At 51.0% G+C, this 14388-nt stretch overlaps 1 protein-coding gene across 4 annotated transcripts in view; it reads left to right on the top strand.

The window, feature by feature from the left end:
- The first annotated feature begins 6668 nt into the window (after positions 1-6668).
- The window catches only part of LOC148758872 (class I histocompatibility antigen, Gogo-B*0103 alpha chain-like), a 74425-nt gene continuing 66705 nt past the window's right edge, over positions 6669-14388 (top strand). Inside the window, exons 1-8 of one of the 4 annotated variants that reach the window (XM_088795856.1) lie at positions 6669-7066; positions 7395-7679; positions 7932-8207; positions 8804-9079; positions 9197-9310; positions 9730-9762; positions 9905-9952; positions 10203-10518. In XM_088795856.1, the coding sequence (XP_088651982.1) occupies positions 7003-7066; positions 7395-7679; positions 7932-8207; positions 8804-9079; positions 9197-9310; positions 9730-9762; positions 9905-9921 (1065 nt within the window). In that variant the 5' untranslated portion in view covers positions 6669-7002 and the 3' untranslated portion in view covers positions 9922-9952; positions 10203-10518. Of the gene's footprint in view, positions 7067-7394; positions 7680-7931; positions 8208-8803; positions 9080-9196; positions 9311-9729; positions 9783-9904; positions 9953-10118; positions 10519-14388 lie in introns of those variants that run through there. The other 3 variants (XM_088795857.1, XM_088795854.1, XM_088795855.1) reach the window with 3 other exon arrangements.

The raw sequence follows: 14388 nt of genomic DNA, 5'->3' as shown, positions 1-14388 counted from the left end.
CCGCAGGTTGCCCCGCACGATAAATGGCAGAGCGAGCAGGGTCCCCCGAATGACAAATGGCACAATGAGCAGGGTCTCCCGGGTGACACACACTGTCATGCCGGGTGTCATGCGGGGTCTCTAGTCCCTCTCTCCACATAAGAACACAGGATGTGGTGAGGCCAAAAGGAACACCCACAGAGCCATAGATAAGGGAGTCATACCGCTATATTCTCGCTGGTGGCTGGTTGGAGACACAGGAAGCAGGAACAACACGATCCGCAACCCGCCGTCCACTTCTCTGCCAACCAACCTCACTTGCTAGCTGCAATCCGTAATCCACACTCCACCACTCCACGCCACTACACTACCATTTGCTATTTAGCCTCGGCAGTTATATCAGTGGCTAATGGCTAACCGGTGACAGCCGATCGTCAACTAGTCACAGCTGATAACCATCTACTACCTGAGCCAGCACCTTTCTATGTGAGGCTGAGAGCCTGGAAACTGCTCTCTGGGGCTCTGTCCCCACAGACACATACAGCAAAGGAGTCTGAGAAGGGTTTCAGTTCCAAGGGCCCAGGCCCCTGAGTAGGAAGGTTTGTGTCACATCCCCCAGGTGTGCCACCAGGGTCCCCACTCCTGTGCCCTGAAATCTATGGCAACATTTGTGCAGATGCCCTGATGCCCAGGGGCTGTTCCCAGACAATGACTGCTCACAGGAGGGACACTGAGGCAGGCTATTCCCGGGACACAGGGACTCCTCTGATGGCCGGTGTGGCTCGAGCACTCGCCTAGGGCCTGGCTCCACTTCACTTAGATTGCCCGGCAGGGACCTGAGATACGGCTGACGAACCTTCTCCCCTGACTATCAGACTGGCATCCCCATCTGCTGGCTCTCCTGGCGTTTGCTGGCTCCTTCTCCATAGTCTCCAATAGGTGTTTCTCCTGATAAAATACTGCTGAGTTTAATACCATCTTGTGATCTGCTTCTTGGAGGACCCCGAGTAACAAAATCATTTTCATCAGTATACCAATGACCTATTACTTATTCCATCTTGTAAAATCCTTCTCTTCACCCAGCTTCTCTCACCAGCATCTGCTCCATTTTGCTTGTCTTTGTATTACCTCTTTGAGGTAACATGTTTCTTGTTTTAAGCCATTAAATTTTGGGGGAGTTTGTTGCACAGCAAGAAATAACTAATAAAGTTTTCTTAAGTTTCTATGAGTCTCCATCCCTATTTCCTTGTACTCAGAAAACGTTATCTGCACTCGCTGTTTCCAATTCCTCTCTGCCTGTTCTCTCTTTTATTCTCTTGTGTCGTTTCTCCTTTCTTCCTTCTTTCCTTCCCTCCTTCCTGTATTCGCATTATCAGGTATCTCAAACATACAAAATAATACTATGCGGTTATGCTAAAAGGAAGCATTGTCTGGGTGCATGTGTTAACAATGAGAGAATATGGAATAAGTGGAAAGAAAAGAAAGTAACTAATTATCTGAAAAGAAAATGCCTGGGTGATTCCGCAACCAAGAAACTGACCTCCAACTCTTAATTCCTCTCCTTAAGCTGAGTGTGGTTTATTTTCAGAACAGACCCATCAGCAACATGAAGCCTTACACGCTCCTGGTGAAAGTTTAAATTGGCACAAGCTCTTCAGAAACCAAATGCACATCATCTTACCTCCTGTGCTTAAAGCTCACACCCCTGTACCCAGCCTTCCCTCCTGACCGTCCTCTCTGGGGAATCCCTTGCCTGTGCCCAGGAGACAAGCACACTCATGTTTACAGCAACTGGGACAACCACTTATGTATCAGCAGGGAAACAGAGGAAGTGTGGTGTCATCATGAAATGTAAGACGTCAGCAGTGAAAACAAATGAAGGACAGCCTCACACATGGGGGTAACTCCCTACGTAATGCTGGGTCTCAGAAGAGCCCATGCAGTGAGTTCACTGGACAGGAAGTTCAAAAACAGGCAAAAGTAAATAATATGTGGTTTGGGGATATATACACTTATTGTAAAACCTTCAGAGAATCTCCAGGGAATAGTAAACACAAGATTCAAGACAGAGGTTCCATCTGGAGGACAGGATGGGGGACGCGGCCATGGTGGCTTCTTCACAGGTTCTGTTTCTGACACCAGTGGTGCGTGCCCAGGTATTTACTTGATCATAATTCCTAAACTGACATTTTTCAAACTGTGACTTGTGAACCATTCCTGCTTAATGTTTTAATAAGGAAATAGAAAAAGAAATACCAAAGTTTATTGCAATGATCCTTAGAAAGAACTACCCACCTTGGAACAAAGCCACAGCCAGTTGTTATGAGCCACGTCAGAGAGACGGCCAGGGTGTCACAAGAAACAGCTTTGGCTAGAAATGGGTCATATGATCACTGGCATCTCTATAGGTTTTCTGGGACACAATGCTCAATGTGACGTGCAAGGGAATTCTACCTGTGAAGGATTTGATGTGTTACATTTAACCTCACATACAACTGAATTAACTACTTTTACAGAAATGGAAACACACATTGTTGATAAATGTGAGTTAAACTGGAAAACACTGTAAAGGGGAAACCATTGATAGAACAGAGAGTGTGAAGAAGACACAACAGAGCTGCCTTAACACAAACTTCAGCAGCGCATATCAACAATGCTTTTTAGAATTTAATCAGAGTCCAAATCACTTCTACCAAACCTCATTCAAAAACAGTGAAAGATGGGACATTTACTCTAGGATGCCAACCGGACAGCCAGCTTTGGAACACTTTGTCCCTAGATCGGAGTTAACCATCGCTGCCCACTGCCTCAAACCAAAATTGTTGTCAGGACGCCAAGCGAGGTATATAGACTGAGGCAGGGGATTCATATTTTTCTAACATTTTGAAAAGTGGCTTCATTAGGCAAATGATTTTTGAAGATGATGCTGAGTAAGGAATTTGGCATTTTAGACAATATTTTTGACATTCTTAATGAACTAAATATGAAAATTCTAAGAAAAGGCAAAGATAGTTAATGTAAAGCTGTTATTGCTACGGTGCCCAGTCTTTAAACTGTGTGATCAGCTACTATATGTTCTCAACTTTGTTGCCAGTTATTGTAGGGAACATTGTTATTAAAGGCATCTACAATAAAAACTTACAAATACTGTTGTATCTCCTTTCTCTGTCTCAAACTTTTAAACGTTACATTCCATTAAAGAAAATAATCAGATTAAAGAAGCATTTTATTTATAAAATCCTGAAACAATATTTAATTGAAATTTTTATTTTTATATGTATGTAAATTCTCTGACACTCCTCCCTTCCAGAGGTGGAGTAATTCCCTCTCTCTTGAGTTTGAGCTGGTCTTAATGACTCACTTCTCATCAGGCTGATGTAATGTTGTGAGACTCTGAGTCTAGGACATAACTCACTGCAGCTTCCATCTTAGCTTCTCTCTCTCTCTCTCTCTCTCTCTCTCTCTCTCTCTCTCTCTCTGTCTCTTTCTCTGTCTCTCTTCTCTGTCTGTCTCTCTTCACTGCCATAGGGGAAGTCAGATGCCTAGTCATTTGCCGCCTTATGGAAGAGTCTACATGGCTAGGAACTGAGGCCTCCTGGAACCATCCAGGAAGGAAATGAGGCCCCTTCAAGCAGCCCTATGACTGAGCCGTGTTTCATGTGAGTCCTCCAGCCCCAGTCAAGCCTTCAGACGATGCAGCCCTGGCTGACAACTTGACTGCAACCTTGAGGGAGGCCCTGAGCCAGAAGCGCTCAGGGAAACCTCTCCTGCATCCTGACCCTGGGAAACTGGGAGATAATACACATTTGTTTTAAGCTGCTAAATTTTGGGTAATTTTTTACGCTGCCATACATGACTAATACAACGTCCAAAAAGAGAATGAATTACTGCACTTTAATTTTCACTTGCTCCAAATTAATTGTGGGACATTAAACATGTCATCTGGTTTTAAGATTTAAGAATTTCCATGGCTAAAAGAACACATTTTATTACCATTCACAACAATCTATTTACTTGAACTTCATTTCCAACTGCGACCCCAATAAACACAAAGGGAAGAGCAGGCCATCCTAGGCAGATTCTATGGTGGTTCCCAATAACCACCCTGGATATTCACCTTCCCCCAGTTATTCAATCAAACATTAATATAGGTGCTGGGAAGGGACTCTGCAGATGTAACTAAGGTCTCCAATCAGCTGACCTTCAGTGTCGCGTCCAGCACAACACGGGCAGTGAGGGTGCGAGAAGGGGCGGTTTGGGTTAAGTTTTTAAGAAAGAAACAAACAGAGACTTAATGTAGTTAAATCCCTCCGAAGGCCAGGGGTCTCTCAGTCTCAGAGGACTGGAACCCAGAATAAGGCTGACTGAAGGTTTTTATTGATAGGTAGACAAAAACAAGAAAGTAACATTGTTTCTTACACGGTCTGTGAGAGTCATACATCATAGCAGAAAAATGTTTATTCCAATCACCCTTTGTCTGTAAACAGCCGAAGCACAAGGTCCCATGATGTCTTAAGGTATGTACCCTCTCAGGGTCAAGTCTCTCATATTGTAACAGCTCCATTGAGATAAATGGAGAGAACTGATCTTTATTGCCCTCATGACTTCTCTCACAATCAGGTGCCAGGGAAAAGCCAGAGCCAGCAACAGCTTTTCCCAGGCAGGGGGAAGGGGAGGCAAGGCCCCTTCCCATATTTTTCTAAGGCAGCTCATTGGGGGTCCCCACTCAGTTCCGCCTGGCTTAGGTTGTATCTCCCGTGAGATATCTTACCCGTCTTTGACTACAAACCATCTTTTGGGGACCAGACAGAGAGACATGAGGTGTAAACACAAGGATGGAACAGAGTCCCAGAAAGGCACAGTCTCACAGACTCTTCTTTCCTTAAGGAAAGACATGGCGGACAGTTGGCTAGGCTGTTGTGTGACTGCACTTCAGACCTGGGGACTATCCATGGGACTGTCCTAATCAGGTGAGTACTGACTGGGGTTTCCCTTACCCCAAAGATTCCAAGTGAGAAGGGTTCAATGTGAGGCATTTCCTCCACTGCGGGCTTTGAAAATGGAGGGCCATATGGCAAAGACCGCTGGTGGACACGAGGATTTAGGACCATTCTTTCCACGGCTCCTCACTGTCAGTTGTCAAGGAAACAGGGACCTCAGACCTACAGCTGGAAAAACTGAATTCTGCTAAACATCTCTGCATAAGCTTGGAGAAAGATCCTGAGCTCAGGATGAGCTCACAGCTTTGTGACACCCAGACCAGAGAACCCATCCACACCGAGCCTGGATTTCTGACTAAGGAACTGTGAGCAAATAAGTGGGTGCTGTTTTGAGCCACTAAGTTGTGGTAATTTGTTATGTAGCAATAGAAAACTAATACACAGGCTCAACTGTGCAACGAATAAGCACACAGCATTTTTTCCATTTATGAACTGATATGCACACTAGTTTGTAATACAATATCCCCTAACTTTTTTTGTATTTTTCGGGTTATGATTTTATGTGATATAAATTTTAATACAATAATCATTCATTCATTCATTGAACAAGTAATTTAATGCCCACTATCTATCAGGAATGGCTTCATATGCCTGGGATACAACTTTGACTTAAGTAGCCCACGAGACCCTGTGCTCATGTGCCTGACATTCTAGAAACTTCCCAGAGTAAGATGGAGCCATGGAGTGTTTTCAGTGAAGAAATGACACACCCTGTCTCACATTAGCAGGATCGCTGATTCCTGTGGGGAGAACAGTCCTTGGCTGGCAGGTGAGGGGGTGGCACTCCTGCCACAATCAGGAGTGAGAAGGTGGTGGGGACTAAGGTGGGGGGAGGCCTGAGGGGTGAGAGAGACAGAGAAGGGCTGGAGAAGCAGGGGGAGAGAAAGAGGCAGAGGTAAAGAATCCTAAAGCAGTGGATCTCTCGTGTTGAAATATGTTGTGTTATAAATCTTTAGTAAATTATCTAGGACCTAGAGGGATGTTCTGTGGAGCTAAAAGCTAATGGCCTCCTTATGCTACTCAGTTTAAAAATAATGTGTCCCAATAAAATATGCACAGTGCTGAGATGTGAATAATTCATAAAAATAGGCAATGCAAGAACATTTTAACTGCATTGAACACTTGCAGCTTTGAGGTTGTCCATGCTCCTCGTTGAAATGCACAGTAACAAACTGCTTTCAGTGCTTCTTTGTATTGAGGAGGCGGGGACTCGACAGACAAACTCAGGGCTGTGGAAGGAAGATCATTTTACAATAGAAACATCCGCAGTCACAGGTGCACCTTCTGGGAAAGTGAGACTTAGGAGCTTTGAGAGTCTGGCTGAAGCGCTGTTTACACACATTTCTGCACCAAGGGGGACAAATCAGGTTTTACAGATTAGCTTCCGGGTGATCAGGGGTTTCCAAGGTTGTTCCCACTGTGGTTAATAAACAACAAGGAGACTGGTCTGTATGAGAATCTCTAGCTGCTGTTTTCAGGCACAACTTCTCCGGGATTAAAGAGAAAAGCCCTGTCCTTCCTCTATTCCCAGGGCGAGCTCACTCTGTGGCACCAAGTTCCCTGGGGGTGTTTCTTCCAGAAGAGTCCAGGGGGGGAGGTAAAGGGTGGGAGGCTGGGCGTCCATTTAAGGGAGAGGGATTCTGGGAAGAGAAGAGGAGGAAAAGGAGTTCAGCCTAGCCTGGTTTCTTCAGACAGCGAAGTGTTGGGATTGAGGGTGACAGAGTGACACCGAGTGCTGGGTGAAGGAGGAGGGATCAGGGCAAAGTCCCAGGTCCCCTGAAGGCAGAGACTGGGGCGGGGAAGCTCAGTGTTGGGGAGTCCCCACTTCCCCGTGATTTCACTTTTCCTTCTCACAACCTGTGTCAGGTCCTCCTGTCCGGAAACTCACGACGCGGTCCCAGTTCCCACTCCCATTGCGTGTCAAGTTTCCAGAGAAGCCAATCAGTGTCACCGCCTTTCTGTCTATAAGGTGTCCACGGACTCGCCGTACGCAGATTGTCCCCAGACCCCGAGGAGGTGCGTCATGGGCCCCGGAACCCTCCTGCTGCTGCTGTCGGCGGCCCTGGGCCTGACGGGGACTCGGGCGGGTGAGTGCGGGGTCGGGAGGGAACGGTCTCCACCGGTGGGGAAAGCGAGGGCACCGCCCGATGGGGACGCTGAACCCCGGGGAAGATGTGTCCCCACCGCCCTGCCCAGACCCCAGAACCCCCCTTTCCTCCCTGTCCTGACCCCGCCCCGTGTCCCGCCCACTCCTGTCACCCACTCCTGTCGCCCACCCGGGTCTCCCGCCCCCTCCCCTCTCCGTCCCCCCTTTTCCGTCTCCCGGGCCCCCTGCCCCTCCCAGCCCATCGCCCTTGGACCTGGACCCGCGACGGGAGGAGGGTCGCCTGGGTCTCAGCGCCTCCTCGTCCCCAGGCTCCCACTCCCTGAGGTATTTCCACACCTCCTGGTCCCGGCCGGGCCGCGGGGAGCCCCGGTTCATCGCCGTCGGCTACATGGACGACACGCAGTTCCTGCGGTTCGACAGCGACGCGGCGAGTCCGAGGGTGGAGCCGCGGGCACCATGGATGGAGGGGCCGTGGATGGAGCAGAAGGAGCCGGGTTACTGGGACCGTGAGACACGGATTGCCAAGAGCCACGCACAATTTGCTCGAGCGGAGCTGCAGACCGCGCTCCAGAACTATAACCACAGTGATGCCGGTGAGCGACGCGGGCCCGGGTCCCGGTCACGACCCAACCCGCACGGACGGGCCGGGGTGTCCCGGAGTCTCTGGGTCGGAGCTTCACCCTAAGGCTGCGGGACCCGCCCGACTCCTCCACCCGGGAAGAGCCCCCGGAGACTTTGACCAGGCTCCAACACCGCAGGGTGGGTGGGGGCGGGGGCTGCCCGCGGGTGGGGCTGTCAGCGGGGTTGGGTTTAAGGGGCGGGGCTGACCGAGGGGGCGGGGTCAGAATCTCACACGATCCAGTGGCTGTCTGGCTGCGACGTGGGGCCGGACGGGCGCCTCCTCCGCGGGTACGAGCAGTTAGCCTACGACGGCGCCGACTACATCGCCCTGAACGAGGACCTGCGCTCCTGGACCGCGGCGGACACGGTGGCTCAGACCACGCGGCGCAAGTGGGAGGCGGCCCGTGAATCGGAGGACTGGAGGAGCTACGTTGAGGGCACGTGCGTGCAGTGCCTCGGCAAATACCTGGACTTGGGGAAGGAGACGCTGCAGCGCGCAGGTGAGAGGGGCCGCGGGGCCTCCTACGAGGAGAGGAGGAAATGGGATCCACACCCGGACACCCCCTCCCCGACCCCGGGAGATGGAGTCCGCCTGGGTTTTCAGATCCGGTACCAGAGAGCGACCCAAAGGGCCCCCCCTTCTCTCAGGGACAGTTAGGGGTGCAGTCTCTCAGGGGGTGGAGGGGGGACCATCTCAGAAATAACTGATCAGCGGTTCCCTGTGACTCTGGCAGCTGCTCTGGGAACCCGGGGGACTTTCTCTCTCAGGCCTTGTTCGCTGCCCCGCACACAATGTGACTGAGCTGTGACCCCAGCTTTTCTGAGTCATGTGGCCTCCACCCAGCTCAGGACCAGGAATCCCTTTTGTCTCCATCGGAGACCTGTCTGTCTCTGCCCTGGGCTGTCTCACCCTGATTCTAGAACTTTCTAAAGACTAGAGATTATCCTGAATGTCTATGTCCAGTGTGGTGTCTGGGTTTTGTGCTCCCTTCCCCCACCCCAGTTGTCCTGACCATTCTCGGGATGGTCACATGCCCACTGCTGGAGTGTCCCCTGAGGGATGCAAAGGTCATGAATTTTTTCACCTTCTCCTCAGATCCGCCAAAGACACACGTGACCCACCACCACACCTCTGACCGTGACGTCACCCTGAGGTGCTGGGCGCTGGGCTTCTACCCTGCGGAGATCACCCTGACCTGGCAGCGTGATGGGGAGGATCTGACCCAGGACACGGAGCTCGTGGAGACCAGGCCTGCGGGGGACGGGACCTTCCAGAAGTGGGCAGCTGTTGTGGTGCCTTCTGGAGAGGAGCAGAGATACACGTGCCATGTGCAGCACGAGGGGCTGCCCGAGCCCCTGACCCTGAGATGGGGTACGGAGGGGGCCGTGGGCACAGAGCCTCTTCTCAGGGAAAGCAGGGGACTCTGGAGGACATCAGGTCGGGGCTGAGGCCTGGGGGTCAGGGCCCTCACCTTCCCGTCCCTTCCAGAGCCGCCTCCTCAGGCCGCCATCCCCGCTGGCATGGTGGTGGGCATCATGGCTGGGCTGGTCCTCCTTGGAGCTGCGGTCACTGGAGCTGTGCTGTGGAGGAGGAAGCGCTCAGGTAGGGAAGGGGGGGACTGAGGTGTCTTGTCCCACTGGGGGTTTCAAGCCCCAGGTAGACGTGTGTCCTGCCTCGTTAGTGGGAAGGACCATCCCCACACGTGCGCTTTCCCTGTCTAGGGCCCTATTTGCTAACACTTTATTAATGCACATGTGAAAATGAGGGACAGATTTATCACCTTGATGAACTGGTGATGAGGACCTGATTCTCAATAGTCACAGGTCAGAGTGGAGGGTCCCTGCTGAGGACAGACCTCCAGGAGGGTGGTTGGTCCAGTCCCCACACAGTTTCCTGATCCTGCCCTGGGTCTGTAGTCATAGTTCTGGAAACTTCTGTGGGGTCCAGGACTAGGGGGTTCCTTTAGGACCTCATGGTCCTACCTCCTTCCTGGCTTCTCATGTGATGTTTTCTTCCTGCAGGTGGAAAAGGAGGGAGCTACGCTCAGGCTGCAGGTGAGTATGGAGGGGGGTGATCCCTGAGACCCTTGGGACAGTGTAGATGGAAGCCCTTGGGGGAGCTCACCCACCCCCATAATTCCTCCTTTAGCCACATCTGCTGTGGGCTCTGACCACATCCTGTTTTGTTCTCCCCCAGGCAGTGACAGTGCCTAGGGCTCTGATGTGTCTCTCACGGCTTCAAAAGGTGAGACCTGGAGGCCTGAAGTGGGGGGGGGGGCAGAGGGGACAGGACTGGGTACTGGGGAGTCTTTGTGACAGTTTGAGCATGTGGTGGACTATTCAGAAAATCACCACTTATAGCCGTTAACCTGAATTTGTTCATGAATATTTTCTTCTACGGCGTGAGACAGCTGCCTTGTGGGGGACTGATGATGCGAGATTTGTTCATGCCCCGCTTTGTGACACGGGAACCTCTGATCTCTCTTTCTGCAAAGGGCATCTGAGTGTGTCTGCATTCCTCTCGCATCATGTGAGGAGGTGGGAGACTGCCTGCCCCCTGCCCTCCACGCCCCCTCCCCACACTGACCAAGTCTCTTCCCTGACCCACTGTCCTGTTCCAGCAGAGGCTGTTTCCATCCCCGCCTTTACTTCATATTACACTGAGCTGCAATTTCTTACTTCCTGTTGAAATAAGAATCTGGATTGAATCTGTTTTTTCATACATTGACATGAAGGGTTGATGGGTTAATTGAAGGAGAAAATCGTAAAGTTGGAGAGGAAATAAATGGAAGACCTGAGAACCTTCCAGAATCCGTGTGTTTGCTGTGCTGAGTCTGTTGCGGGTGGAGACAGGAAAGGCTGTGAGGACCGAGCGTGGAGTGGGCCTGAGCCCAGTCGGGGCTCAGTGAATTGTGGGCTCTGACGTGGTCACTCCTCGGCGGGGTCACCTCTCTGCCTTTTGTCCTTGTCCCTTCAGTAGAACCTTGTCCCAGCAGGACCTGTGATCACAGGGACTCTAACATCACCCAGGTCAGGTCTTGTCAGTGACGGCTTCCTGTGGCCGGGTCACCAAGGCTCAGGCCTGGCCCAGCCCTCGGCCCCCATCTTGTGATGTTCATTTGTTGTTTCTATAGAGGAATATGCCTGTGTTTGTTCTTGTTACACGTCCTGGTCTCATTCTCCTCTGGGTGTCCCCTGTCTGTCAGCAGCAGGAGGTGTTTTCCTGTCATTGTCCCCACAAGGCCAGGGGGACCCTGCACACAGGAGTCTGTGGATTGAGAGGAATTTTCAGGCTCATCCAGCTCTCACCTCCTTCTAGGGCTTGATGGTTCTTCCATCTTTTCCCAAACTATCAGAGGAACCAGATTCTGGAATGAGCAGAGGAGGGATCCCGTGATTTCCCATCTTACCTAAGTTCCTGCTGGAATTCTGCTCTGCTTACCACCCTCTCTCCCTGCCCTGAGCTCCAGTGCTGGCTCCAGTCCAAATCCAGGGGTTTATGAAGCAGAGTCTGCTTTAGATTTGTATTTGGTTTGAGACTAGGACCCATAAGTCGGGGCTCACTGTTTCCTGAAGACGGAAATATAACTGTGCTGTGGGGAGCAGGAGGGCAGGTGTGGGAGAAAGAAGGGGGGAGGGAGGAGAGCAGCACCTGTGAGAAAAGGGGAGGTGGCCCTGATGCCAGTGTGAGGGGACTTGGTGCTGTAGCTGCCACAAAACAGCATTTGACCCAAGACTACATTAATAAAGATACTGTCTCTAGAACAGGGAGACGCTGTCACTGATCATTCACTGACATTGGCTGTCTGCCAGATAAGTGACAGTTTCTGCATCTGGGAAACATCACTGAAATAAAGTCAGGAAACTGACTGAACTTGGGGAGCGTCTGTTCCAGTGGGAAGTGACAGACTATATCCCATAAGCACAGTTACAGAGGACAGTGGCCATGTAGCCGGGAGGATGGCAGCGAGCGGTGGCCTGTGTGCTGAGTGAGGTGGGAGGTACAGGACAGTTAGGAGCAGAAAGGGACATAGTGTGACCTCCTTTCAGAGGACGGCTGGGGCTGCGGTGCTGAGAACAGACTTGGGGGAGGGAGGCCATCGGGAAGTGGAGGAATCTGCAGGGTCCGGGCTGAACCTGCTGCCACAGGGGGTGAGCGGTGGGAATAGTGGGAGTGGGGTTCTGGGTACGTCCTGAACGTGGACATTACAGCGTTTCCTAATGAGTCAGTCTGGGATGTGAGAGTCAGGGACACCCAGAATCTCAGAGGATTCAAGCAGATGGATGGAGAGTTTCTGTCAGCAGAGATGTGGGAGACTGGAAGGAGTATATCTGAGGGGTGGGGGTGTCACAGACACTGATTTTAAAGATGCTGGAGCGAGATGTCTGTGAGAAATGTAAGTGAGGTCATCTGACTGGCAGTGGGCAGATGAGTCTAGAGATTAAGGGAAATGTCAGGGCCGGAGAAATAGACTTGGGAGGTGACACATATAAATGATGTTTGAAGCCTTCAGCACAGATGAGGTCACCAAGGGAGTGATGGCCGTAGAAGAGAAAGGAACAGGACTGAACCCTGGACCCCTAGTGCTGTGATCTGATCAGACCACACACCCTGCAGACGGCACAGTTCTGGCCCCACGTCGATAAGGCACGTAGACCAGCAAGTCCCAAACTTCCCTGGGTGGGAATCCCCTCGACATCTTGTTAAGACTCAGAAAGTCTGGAGCAGAGCAGAGACTCTGGATTTATAAGGAGGTTGGTGCTGCTACTGGTCTTCAGATCACACTTTCAGTAGCAAGACCGTCACCAGGATTCCCACAGGCTGTGCGTCAGCCTCACCTGCAGGGCTTGTTACAGAAGCGACTCCTGGGCTTGTGTCCGGTTATCTGAGACGGTGGGTCTGGGAGCCCTGAGTGTCTGTAACAAGCTCACAAGCTGTCCTGGGGCTCAGCCAGCTTGGGAACCTCTGAGGTCAGTGATGGAGCTCAGGGTGAAGAATGGTCTTACATACACTTTTAAAGGTGTTTTTCCTCAGAAAGGGGAGGACATACATCGTCAATTATGAGACGTGATGTTGGGAGGTACATGTCATTCTCTCTACTATGGGGTAGAGTCAGGTGGGCGATTTAGGAGTGGGTCACAGGCCAGTATAGTAAAATCTGTGAATGCTCGTTCCTGAAACTATTCCCCACATTGATTTCTGGGAGCAAACAATGGAATTAATTTTTTTCTAATTTAGACATACACACACACACAGACGCACACACATGAGGCCAGACAATTAAGTTCGGGAACTCATCCTAGAAAAAGTGCTACGTACCTCATTGCTGAATATCACTATGGTCACCTTTGAAGTACTCCCCTTGGGAAGTTATGCACCCATGCCAGAGCCTAGTCCACCCTTCAAAGCAATTTTGGAACTCTTTTTCTGGAATGGCCATCAGAGCTGTCATCATATTACCCCTGATGTCCTGAATGTCATCAAAATGTCTTCCTTTCAATATTTCCTTTATCTTTGGGTAAAGAAATAAGTCATTGGGGGCCAGATCAGGTGAGTAGGGAGGGTGTTCCAATACAGTTATTTGTTTACTGGCTAAAAACTCCCTCACAGACAGTGCCTTGTGAGCTGGTGCCTTGTTGTGATGCAAGAGCCATGAATTGTTGGCGAAAAGTTCAGGTTGTCTAACTTTTTCACGCAGCCTTTTCAGCACTTCCGAATAGTAAACTTAGTTAACTGTCCAGTGTTAGGTCAGCTGCAGGCATGGTCAAAGTGGCCAGAAGCCAAAAATACCCCTCTGCCAAGTCACACCCCTCCTTGCATGATAGAAACTGGGACCCCTGGCGTTTCCCAGAAAAGGCAGCAGACTGCTGGTGCGATAAACAGCTCCGGATACAGCCGCTCGCGCCCGATCTGCGCTGGGGATGCCTGCTCATCTGCCACCTCACTCAGCCAACCCCAACCCCAAAAATCGCATATATGCCTTCCTCACTCTGCCCTGGGCGCGACTTCACCAGCCCCCATCTGCGGACTGGTGAACCTCGCCCGGCGGTGCAGAATAAAGCACTCACAACCCGCCAGACTCTCTTAGCCTCATTATCTCACCGCAAGCCTTACATCCAGTTGGTACAAATTCATAATGAATTATCCCTCTGATATCAAAAAAGGTTAACAAAATCATTGCAACAAGTTCACAAACTTAATTGTCCGACTTCATGCACGCCCGTGTGTGTGTGTGTGTGTGTGTGTGTGTGTGTGTGTGTGTGTAGCATATTCTGACCTAATACTATTTTGGGGAGGCCACAAAACACGCTTGAAGCCACACACCAGAAACTGACCCACAGTCCCCCCAGTTCGGGTCCCATGTGAGAACCACAGCCCCAGCTGCTGTGCACACGTGTTACTGCTCACACCACTGACATCCATGTGGACCCTGGACCGTGCAGCCATGACTGCTGTCACTGCTGCTCCTGGCAGCTAGTGCTACTGCCAAATGAGTTCTGCTCGGTTCCAGCCTCTGTGTCACCATGTCCTGAGTCAGAGTCTGGCATGTGGTCACCTGATGGGGGAGCCTTATGCCGTGTCCAGCTGCAAGAGTGTTGGGGACAGTGGGTTTCCCTCTTACGGAGTGAAGTGGCCTCTGCCCCCCACCAAGACTCTATTTGTGGAATTTTCCTAATGTA

This window comes from Rhinolophus sinicus, chromosome 2 (assembly GCF_057876585.1).
Source record: "Rhinolophus sinicus isolate RSI-liver-muscle chromosome 2, RSI-T2T, whole genome shotgun sequence".
NCBI lineage: Eukaryota > Metazoa > Chordata > Mammalia > Chiroptera > Rhinolophidae > Rhinolophus > Rhinolophus sinicus.
Note: the sequence above shows the minus strand (reverse complement) of the source record. Positions and strands in the feature narration are given on the sequence as shown.